Raw genomic sequence first — 12,183 nt, forward strand, 5'->3', positions numbered from 1 at the left:
ATTAGTTCATGATCAAAGTTGCTGAACCCTCTGACTATAAACGGAATGTCCAAGGTATAATTCCTAGCGAAAGAACTCTCACACTTTTGCCATGTCCCATTCCCATAAATTTCACATAAAACAAATGAGTTTCACATCAAGCTGTCTTTCTGAACATACTGACACAAGAGTTTTTGTGTTCGTTCATCCTGCAGTAAAATACTCAGGATTTGTATTACACAACCCAGACCTCAGCATGCTTCAGCTGAAAAACCTCAATCGTTAAAGTTTGGTTGGAACAAGTAAAGACTCAAAAGAATCTGTGCTTCGGGTCCAGTGACCCTTCCTCGGGTCACCATACCCAAAACATTATCGCCAATTCCTCTTCACAAATGCTGCTAGATCCCTCAGCTTTACCAGCCATTTGTTTTTGTTCCGGGTTTACAACATTCGCAGTTCTTTTGGTTTTTACTCAAAAGAGCCTTTGCACTTTGGGAAAAATTATAACTATGGCAATGTTTATGTTAGACCAAATAAAGAACTTGTAAGAAATCTACAGACATATCTCATGAACCACATGCACATTTCCCTGTGCAGTTTTCTGCGCTTTATTTGGAGTCACGTACCGGACGCAAGACTCCACCTAGTGAGAGAACCCATTTGTTACAGGGGATGAAATTTGGTGTAAGAACCATGGAAATGGGTAATAGGCACAGTCAATGTGAGGTCAGGATCAGTGATGTATAAAGTTCAGATAGGTGCAACGATCCTGAACAAAGATGAGGACCACACGAAAGCCATGAATTCGTAGATGTGGGAGCAAAACGTGCCCTCTCCTTCGAAACAGTTGGAACAGCTGTCGGAACCAGTGGGTTCACCTCCTCTGTCAAATCCTGGTGGGTCCTCAGAATCAGAGAGAGACATGACTGATGTAGCCACCTCAACAAATTTGTTAACAGAAGAGAGAGAGAGAGAGAGAGAGATTATAGCGAGGCGCTTCGAGCGTAAGAGGTGAGCTCCTATATACTACATGTCACCCATATCAGATATGGAGTCAGAGGAACCTGACCCCATGCCTATGTTCTTGGACTCAGAGAGGGAGAGGTGTAGTGATTATCACAAGATCAGCAAGATAGAGCTCATAGAAGAGGAATTCCTTGATTAGAACAGATTAACAGCCCCAAACAGGGAGTTCTGGCTGACAGGTAAAAATAGGCATGGCAGAGATACTGACACACTGAGAACTGATTCTAAAGAGGCAGTACTGAAGTCAAGAACTGTTCATGTGTAAATAAAGGGTGACTTAGTGATGGGATACCTGCCTCTGTGGAGTTATTTCACTAAGATTTTCCTATATTGAAATCCATTTGTCATAATTTAGCTCATTTCCTTGATATACAGTACTAGCATTAAATTTTATATTTCCATCTCATTTGATTACAATTGGCAAATGTGCCTTAAGGTATACGAGAGGAGAAAGACTTTCTCCCTCCAAAATAAAACTGGTCAATAGCCCTTGACTAATAAGCTTCTACAAATTTGACTGGGAATTTGTTCAGGGTCAAAACTAAAATCTCAACATCATCCCAATTAACCCAGAAGACTCAATCTACTCTGTACAATGTTTAGCCTCGTTTATGTTGCAGCCTCACTTTTGTTGAATTGTTTGAATTAAAAAGATGTTCGGGTAGGGATAGGAAGAAGGTACAATTGATCAGGGTTGTCAGTGAAGGAAAAGTGAGAAATCTTGAACCCTACTACTGCCCATTGACTGGACCATGGGATAGGGGACAAAATAATATTTAATAAATGAATAAAGCTAACTTCTCCAGCATCTGATATATATTTCAGTAATACCCTCCAAAGCTAATACATGTAATATACTTATATTTACATTTCATTTTACCAGCACAACCAATCTACTTCAAGTAACCTCTTTTTCAGATGAGGTACAATACTCTTTATTAAAATGATAGTTATAGGGTTAAAATAATAGATTGGATAAACTTAGTTTGCGTTCTTACGCCCAGAAGGTTTAGGCATTACCCAATTGAAATATCTTTTAAAAAATGATGATAGGTTTGATAGAGTAGATTTCATTCTGTACTGATGAAACCCAGGACAACAAAGCACACAAGCTTTAAGAACACACCAGCTGACTTAAACAGAAATTTACTTTTTCTGCACATAGCATAGTGGAAATCTGGAACTCTTCCTGAAAGACTGATAATGTTGAGTCAATTAAAAGTTTTCAGTTCAACATCAGTCAGAATTTGTTGCATAAAGTTATCAAAGGATGTGAAGAAAGGTCAGGTACGTGAGATTAAAGACAAACCAACTACATGTCTCATTAGTCTGCTTGCTTTGTACTGGTTCAGAGATGTACAAAATAAAAATCGACTTTTTACAAACTGACTTTACCTGAATTTACACAGGTTTTTCAAACTCAAGAGTCTCCCCTTTTTCATGAGTAAAATATAAACTGAATAAAACAATTAAAATCCAGATCATGTCAGCGATAAGGTAACAAAACACTTTTATGCATTCTCGACTTGTGTTTCATCATATCATTGAATCAAACTAATATATTTAAAGCAAACAAGACAAATTAAGAAGCTTGCTGTGAATTTAAAAAGAGAGACACCTAACCCCTCCCATAAATGCAAAATCAACAGATTCACAGAGACCGCCATTAAGCTTTGTAAACGTATTAGGTACTGCAGCGTGGAATGTTAATGCTGTAATTTATGCAGAGATACTATCCTGCAAGGCAGAAAAGGGAGGGAAAAAAAGGAAATGCTCATTAAATGGGTGACACCCGCATGATTGGCTTCAAATGCCCTCGGGTGTGTAAAATTAGCAAACAAGCAGTGTTAAGTTAGGAAATTTCAAATATCCTGCATGATCGGCTGTGAACTTCAGCCACTCACAGGAAGCTAGTGATGTGGAAGTTTCAGGTGAGAATTTTCTGATTCTTTTGTTGCAGTATATAGAAGCTCCAGTGTGATTATTGACATGCTGTTCACCCAAGAGAAATAAGACAGGATAACAAACTAAACTAACAGCTTCAAACATCTTGACCCAAAAAGGTTGCTACAGAAACATTCCCTATTTGCTATAATTAAAGTTCTTTGTGTGTCTCATATCTATAAGGCTCTATTCTTATTGCAGGCAATTTTAAATATCGATGCACTTCTCGATGGCTGGTCAGCCAGCAGTGATAAACACAAAGGTCTTGAGCTTTCAATAAGACAGAGCAGTGAAATGAATGACCCAGCCCTGCAATCACGAGATGTCACAGTATGACAGCTGCCATCCATCAACTAATTCATAATCAAGGCCTCGATTCATAACTATGCAATTGCTATCAGTCCAATGCACTCTGCAGCTGCAACTGAAGTCAAGATGACAATTTCAAACGTGGGCCATCCTGTACTCAGCCCAACTTAATATTGGTGAATAATTTAACTAAGCATCAACAAATTAAACATTAAACAGGATGCAATAACTTCAAGGTTACAGAGAGCTTATTAATATCAATCACATACTTAATGTACGTATACTCATAAGTAAGTGCGAAATATGCATACTATTAATATGACTTGGTCATGTGTCACTTCCTGTAGTCAATTTATTTTCCTTTACATTAGTACACATTTGGACAGCTGATCATTTTTAGCTTAAACATTTTTGAAACCAAGAATTACCTTCTCAGCAAGTTTTCTTCTGAGTTTTCTTCAGGCATTTCTTGGTTTAAGGCCTCTTGTGAAACATTCGACATTCTGTTTGATGTTGGTTGACTATACACACGTTCCCAGTGTCCTGTCTCATTGTTAAATGTTAGACCCATTGTACGTTCCCCTTGCTGGCCAGAGCTGTGGCGGGCAAATCTGCCTTCTGAGCCACTCAATCCATGAGCCCTACCCATGATCCCTCTACTTGGTGGGGTTGGTGAATGGCTGCTACCCTGCCCTAGTGGTTCATAATTGTTTGGCACATGCCAAGAGCTGCTCTCATTGGATGAAAAAAGCTGTGTGGTCCGCTCCCATCGCTGAGTGTCATGGTTAAAAGTCAAAAGGTTATGGCAGGCTCTGCAACGGCTAAGATGTCCACCTGATGAATTGGAAGTGTTCTCACTGTTTTGCTGTGATGGCCCAGCCCTATTAGGTTCTATGTTGTTGTTTAGGATCTCCTGCACCTGTTGGGATTGATTGGACTCGCCACCAACTCGCTGATCCACATCCTGGAAGTTGTCCATCTCCATGAAATAGCGGTTCAGGTTGCACTGGAGCACATTTCTGACAGACGGCTGGCTGTTCGATCTCTCTTCCCCTGTGCTGCTGTTAACACCAGTGTTACTACTACTGCTTGTGCCGGGACTCAAGACATTGCTCCCCTCAGAGGCTAATGTGTAAACAGGTTGAGCGTTTGTCTCCTGCTGTCTCAGCACTGAAAGCAAGCTCACGGATGATGCACTAGTTCTCGGGGGTGGCATGCTTTCCAACTCTGACCTTGGAGATATGTTCAGCATGGTTCTTGTCCAATCAGAACCACTTAACCTTGAATTCTGTTCCCTATACCCTGGGGTGGTGTTAGATTGTTGCAGTCCCGCTGAATGGTATGCTGTGTGACCTAATAAGCCCCTCCTGCTAGTGGCTGCAGATAGATTTCGGAGAGAGTTACCAGAGGTCTCATAGTTTACAGTACTGAATGCAGATGGGCGGTCAGGAATACGAGGGTCAGGTTGAGAGGAGGGCCTTTCTGGAGGAATACGAGGCTCAGTCCGTGCAGATGTTGAGGTGGTGGCTGCAGAGGACGTAGAAGCAGTACTGTCTTCACCAGATACAGAAGAGGATGATGATGATGTCCTCAGGGCAGAACAACGGCTACAAAAACAAACCAACCCCATGTGGTGAACACACTCCTGAACAGGGTAGCTGAAGCGGTCACGAAGCACAGCATACACTGAAGTCCTACCACTTTCCCCTGCTGGCAAGGTGCTCTCATCACTCTGGCTCTGATCTCCTGTCGTTGTACCAGATGACCGAGAGGACAACATATGTAAAAAGTTGTGAAGCAGTGGAGTCCTACGGACAGGCTGTGACTGGAGGAATGATCGTTGACGATATTGCGCTGTGTCAACATTATCCAATGGAACTTCGCCATCATCATCATTCTAGGAGGAGGGAAAGAAAACAATACATAAATCTGCAGAATACAAAATGTCTTCTCTCTTCAAAAATCATCAATCTCAAACCAAATACTCTCCTTCAAATTAATCTACTTTCTTTTATCTTGCGAGGAGAAATGAAAGAATAGGAAGAATACTGAAGAAAGGGGATCACTAGTTATGATCCCAACTGATATTATCACAAGACAAATCAAATCCCAGACTGAAATCTGGCTTGACAGTTCGTAATTTGTTCTTTGCTATTCTTATCAAGGTGGCCTTTCACGATAACACAATCAAGAAATACTGCAGGTTCTGTTTTAACAATAAAACAAATGTTCACCATACAAAATAAAAGAAATATATAGAATTAACCATATAAAACAAGTTTAAAGGTTTTGAAATACACAGTAAATACCCTTTGCAGTTACTGTTAAACTAAACCTATTACAAAAAGGTCATCTATTTCATAATAGTTCAGAACTATCTTCCTTCCTTCCCACGGGTAATTGTCTTGCACATCCAAATTCAGCAAAGACATCTCTGAAACCTGCCAAATGGAACTAAAAGGTGTCCCCCACCACTCCTAACTGAAGTCTAATGCACTACCTTATTTACTCTGTGCTGGTCAAGAGTCTCCCAATATAAACAACATTCCATTAGCCTCCAAAGAACACTCACTCTCTCTCATACTGTTTATTTAAAATAGACCAGGCCTACAGCAATACTTACAAGTTAAACATCTTCAAACATACAAACATTTTTCAATTTGAAAATAAAACAAACTAAATTGCTAAAATCTATGCAAATTGCATATCATATGCCACATCAAGACACAGTTAACTGCAAAATATCTTGTGCATTAGCAGAATTTGTAACAACATCTCTGCAAACAGACTCCATGGCCAAAAACCAGACCTCCTCAAGAATCCCTTTCTCTGACAATCCTCATTCTAATGTTTCTTTGTATAAAGTCACCGTGAACCATTTATCACAACTAATTCTGTTAATATGGAATCTTGAGTCATTCTGAAGATCACCTGAACGCAGTTTCCTAAACTGGAAAATTAGAAAAACATACATACATCCATGAAGTACATTCGTGAGCTAACATGCAAAACATCAGTCTCGGAGTTAGATAAAATTGTACCAACAGTTTGCCCTTCACTTAAAATTTGAATTCAGCCAGCCAGAATATTCATCATGTCCCATTAGAACTTGACCACCACATTTTTAAAAGAACTCTATGGGAAAACTTTTATCCTCTTCATAATGTTCACTTCCATGTCAACAGATCAGACAAAAAAAGCACTGAAGGGGGCCGAGGAACACCACATAGCTGACATGTAATTGTTGATGGTGTTAAAAGCCTCACTTTGGAGAAAGCATGACTGTTAAATATTTCAAATTGGTGACTGTTCTGACAAAGGATGATCAACTTGAAACATTAACTCTCTTTTTCTCGACAAAGTTGCTGCTAGACCTGCTGAAAATTTCAATCGCTTTCTTTTAAATTTCAGATTTTCTCGATTCCCAGTACTTTGGAGGAAAGGAAACTCTTCTTTACTACTCCCCATTCACACAGTGCAAAGTCTGTCAGCCATACAAAGGTGCACCCTACACCCGAGTTTACGGAGCATTTCTTTCAGAGCTTAATTCCAAGCTGCTCCGGTGTACTCCAGCCTGTTTAAATCAATGTACCCACCTCGTCAACAAAACGTGTGTGCATCTTTCGTGAAGGGCACATAACTAAAGAGTCTCAAAATATAAGCCCAAAACATTAAACCAATTGTTTAGCTAATCTAGCCATGAAAACAAAATTCTAATACATCCTCTTGCCAGCACAATGCAAAGAAATTCAGGAAATCCTAAAAATTCTATATTACAGAAAAATTGTACTGTTTTCTCTAGGCTTTACAGAATTTGTTTTACAAGTTATTTTACAAGTTAGTTTATGAGACTATCATCTATACATACCCAGTTACTGCGAACATGATTTATGAGGGGCAAGTGTCCTTGGATGGAGGTTTTTTTTTTAAATGGGTCCAGTTTATTTTCAGAGTTCTGTACTTAAAATTAATCACAAGACCACAGTACAAAAACAACACAGTAGTATGCCACAAAAGTATTCACAGCTCTGATTATGCATAGATGTCAAATGTGTTGCATTACAGGAGTGCAGATATCTCAGAACTGTGGGGCTTGAGGAGAGTGTTGATACAATGGCCAAAGCAGGAAGATGTTCAAAGCCTGTGCATAAATTTTAAAATCAAATATTACTTAATCTGAAGCCAGTGCAGTTCAACGGACTGACGTGATCATGTGAAAGAAAAGGTGCAAGCCAAAACAAAAGGCAGCCGATTGGAGACAAGGTTATGGAGCTGAACGTAGGAGGCATGATCTAAATGCTATGGAATCATCAACTCTGAAAGATATAGTTATAAAGTACTTGAAAATTTGCAGATAAGCTGAGATGGGGTAGAGTTAGGTGATTTAAAGATAGAAACTGGCAGTCTTTCTGATGGCAAGGAAGTGAGGTCAGGAGCTCACTGAAGATCAAATATCAAAGCAGCCTACATGACTGGCACCATTTTCATTCCTTCCACCATCGACCTCAGTAGCGACAGTGTGTACAATCTATAAGATACAATGCAGAAATTCACCAAGGCTCCTTAGGCAGCAACTTATAGAGGTTGCTCCCAAAATGTCAATTTTTCTACTCCCTGGATGCTGCCTGACCTGCTGTGCTTTTCCAGCACCACTCTAATCTTGACTCTGATCTGCAGTCCTCGCTTTCGTCTAGCAACTTCTAAACCACAACCACTTCCATCTCAAAGGTCAAGAGCAGCAGACACATGGGAACACCTCCATCTGCACATCCTGTGCAAGGAACATATCATCCTGAGTTGGAAATGAATCATCATTCCTTCAGCATGGCTGGGTCAAAATCCTGAAATTCCCTTCCTAATGGCACTGTGGATCCACTTTAGCAAATGGGCTGCAGAGGTTCAAGGTAACAGCTCACAATCATCTTCTCAAAGGTAACTAATTATAGGCAATAAATGCTGGCCCAACTGGTGAAACCTACTTCGCATAGGTGAACTTGAACTTCTTTTAAAAATTGCAAACAGGCTGGTTCATACTCAGACAGTTGTCACTGAGAAGGATGGAATCAGTTGCTAGAGAGTGGAGCTTATGGTAAGGACTGAAAACATAGATTACTTGGATGTCAGGAAAACAACCCCACGATTTCGAAACAGTAGAAGAGGCAAGAGAGGCGATGGCTGATGTTACCAGTGCACATGTGGGAAATGACTTTATCCAGACCGATTCTACATCCAAATGTCCTGATTAAGGGAATGAAGCTATTGCAGCATAGAAACATAGAAGACAGAAGCAGGAATAGGTCATTCAGCCCCTCACGTCTGCTCTTCATTGCTGATCATCAAACTCAAAACTCTAGATCCATCCTTGCCCCACATCAGCTCTATCTCTTTGAAAACATAATATTTTGACCTCAACCACGTTGTGATAGTGAATTCTACAGGCTTACCACTTCCTGGGTGAAGACATTTCTCATCTCAGTCCTTCCCCTTGGACTAACCCACCACTAGGGACATCATTTCTGCACTGGCGTGGGGAAGTGACTCCCGAAGCGGAGGCCAGCACAGAGAGGCGAGTCCTGGGAAAAAAAAAACTTACCTTGGAGCAGCTGAGAGCTGGAGCGGAGAGGACTGGAGACTTGGAGCGGAGCGGGGATGGTTGTTGGACTGGAGTCTAGCGCGGGCAGTCAGACCACATGTGCAAGCCCCTACACTTATAAACATTACATTGCAGTAGCTATGACTGAAATGTCTATCCTTTTAACTATGTCATATTTCTAACTTACACTATGAATCCCTGTAAAGTAATTCAACCACTTTTATTTTTTATTCCTCTTTTTGTCTCTAAGATTTGTACCTAGGTACTTTGTGCCTAAGATGGTGCCGTAAGAGTCGACATTGTAAACTTTTCACTGTACGTCTGTACTTGAGTACACATGACAATGAAGGATATGCTATTCTATTCTAACCTATCTAATGCTGTTGGAATTTTATAGATTTATAGCAGATCCCCTTCATTCTTCTAAACTGCAATGAATACAACTGACGGACTCAATCTCTACTCATACACCTGTCCTGCCACCCCGAAACAATTTCATAAAGTAGTCCCTCCATAGTCAGAGCATCCTTCCACAGATGAGATCAAAACGGCACACAATATGTCAGGTGTGGCCTCACAAATGACCTGTATAATTGCAGCAAGACATCCTTGTTCTAACAGTCAAATTCTCTCACTATGAAGGCAACGTACAGTTTGCCTTTTTTTACTGCCTGCTACAACTTTGTGCTTACTTTCAAGCAACTGGTGCACAAGGACACCCAGGACTTCGAGTGTTCCTCTTTCTCAGTTTACAACCCTTCAAATAATAATAATCTGTCTTCCCGTTTTGTTACCTAAATAGATAAGCTCCCATTTATCCATGTTGTACTTCATCTTCCAATCATTTGTCCACTCACCTAGCCTGTCCAAGTCACAATGTAACATCTCCGCATCCTAGTCACAGCTCACATATAACACAAATGTGGGTGGAAGCAGAGTTTGAGATGTTACATTTAGTTCCCTCATCTGAATCATTAATATACATTGTGAACAGTTGGGGTATTAGTTCTAATCCCTGGGTACCCCACTAATCACTGCCTGCCATTCAGAGAAAAACCCATTTATTCCTGCTCTGTTTCCTGTCTGCTATTCATTTCAAGTTACTACCCTGATCCCATGAACTTCAATTTTACACACTAATTTCTTATGTGGAACATTGTCAAAAACCTTCTGAAAATCCACGTTAAATCACGTACACAAGCTCCCCATGATCAACTCTACCAGTTACAAACTCAAAGAATTCCAGTCGATTAGTCAAGCACAATTTCCCTTTTGCAAATCTACCCCATTTTTGACTCTACCACTATTTAAGTGCTCTGTTTTAAAATCCTTGATGGACTCTAGAATCTTCTATATTACTGACGTTAGACTCGTAGTCTATAATTCTCTGTTTTCTCTCTTCCTCCCTTTTTAAATAATGGGCTTACATTAGCTGTCTTCCAATCTGTAGAAACTATTGAAGAGTCTAAAGAAATTTGGAAGATGACCATCAATGCATCCACTATTTCTAGAGCCACTTCCCTAAGTACTATGGGATGTAGATCATTAGGCCCTACGGATTGAGCAGACTTCAATCCTATCAATTTCTTGTACAGCATTTCTCTACTAATACAGATTTGTTTCAGTTCCTCTCTCTCAATAAACCCAGTGTTGCTCATCATTCCTGGTACATTAATCTTGTTCTCCTTTGTGAAGCCAGAAGCAGTGTGAATTTGTCAGTCATTTCATTGCTCTTCATTTTAAATTCCACCATTTCTGACTGTCAGGGATCTACATTAGTTTTCACCAAGCTTTTTCACTTTACGTACCTATAGAAACATCTGATGTCAGTTCTTGTGATCCCAACAAGCTTACTCTCAAGCTCTATCTTCCCCTTTTAATCAATCCTATGGTCATTCTTTGCTGACTTCTAAACTGTTCCCAATCCTCAGGTTTATTGCTTCTTTTGTTGCCAATTTGTGTCTGTTTTTGGATGCGATATTATCTCTTACCTCCCTCATTAGTCAGAGATGCCGGTGTTGGACTGGGGTGTACAAAGTTAAAAATCACACAACACCAGGTTATAGTCCAACAGGTTTAATTGGAAGCACACTAGCTTTCGGAGCGCTGCTCCTTCATCAACACAATCACCTGATGAAGGAGCGACGCTCCGAAAGCTAGTGTGCTTCCAATTAAAACTGTTGGACTATAATCTGGTGTTGTGTGATTTTTTAAACTTTGTACTCCCTCATTAGGCCATGGCTTGGCCACTATTCTCTTTGCACTCTTGCATCATCTATACCATCTTAGAATAAGAGTGCTACGCCTACACCTTCACCTTGTTTCCTATTCTTCTCAAAAGTCATTTGTCCTCAATATTCAGGATACAATTCTGGTCATCCTGTAGTCATAACCCATATTGCTTATCAGATCAGATTTAATTTCTTCTGCATGCACAATGAATTCATTTACTTTTGGTTATGAACACTACATGTCTAAAGATACAGAGCCTAAAGTGTTGTCTTTGTTATCATTGGAACATCCAGTAATTATATTCTTGAGTTTATTCTTTCTATCCATTCCAAGCATTCTCTGAGCTTCATTTGCCATATTATTATCTTGATTCCGGCCTGGACTCTGTCCCTTGATTTGCTACATCTACCAAAGCTTAATCCTTCATAGTTTGTCTCCCTTGTTTAATTAAAGCCCTCTCTACGCACCTAGCTATTCAGATCACTAGAGCATCAGTCCTAGCATGGTTCATGTGGAGACCATTCCAACAGTCCAGAGCCAACACTTTACTCAGTACAGGTCGGTCTGTTATAACTTGCATTCGATCAACGTAAATTCACTGTAATGCGATTGACAAATTGGGGATGCTGTTTCGACAAAGTGAAATTTAAAATTTGTGTTGGTTGTAATGCAATTACAGTACTGACACTTTAAGTGCTGTTTCTAAAGCGCGATTTTTCTATTACACAGGGTTGCACAAAAACACAACCATCACATTATAGAACTGACTGTACTGGAGCCAGTGCCCCACAACCCGGAACTCATTTTTCCCCAAACCAGTCTGTAAGCCATGCATTTGTTTCTCTAATCTTATTTGCCCTATGCCAACTTATAAGTGGCTCACCAGAGATTATTACCTTTGAGTTTCTTATTTTTAATTAGCTCTTAGCTTCTTGTTCTCTCTCAGCAGAACCTCTTCCCTAGTTCTATCCAAATCATTGGTGACAACATGGACAACTACTGGATCTTCCCAATCCCACTACACATTCTTCTCCAGCCCAGAGGAAATCTTTCAAATCCTGGCACTCAGCAGATAACTCAGCTGTCTGGACACAAGACCT

At 40.1% G+C, this 12,183-nt stretch overlaps 1 protein-coding gene across 5 annotated transcripts in view; it reads right to left on the reverse strand.

Annotated features, from left to right (window-relative positions):
• Positions 1-12,183, reverse strand: part of LOC140493477 (activating molecule in BECN1-regulated autophagy protein 1-like) — a 389,583-nt gene that overhangs the window by 330,728 nt on the left and 46,672 nt on the right. For all 5 annotated transcript variants that reach the window (XM_072591949.1, XM_072591950.1, XM_072591951.1 and 2 more), the window contains one exon: positions 3,687-5,155. In XM_072591949.1, the coding sequence (XP_072448050.1) occupies positions 3,687-5,155 (1,469 nt within the window). The remainder of the gene's footprint in view (positions 1-3,686; positions 5,156-12,183) is intronic.

Source organism: Chiloscyllium punctatum, chromosome 22 (genome assembly GCF_047496795.1).
Source record: "Chiloscyllium punctatum isolate Juve2018m chromosome 22, sChiPun1.3, whole genome shotgun sequence".
Lineage (NCBI taxonomy): Eukaryota > Metazoa > Chordata > Chondrichthyes > Orectolobiformes > Hemiscylliidae > Chiloscyllium > Chiloscyllium punctatum.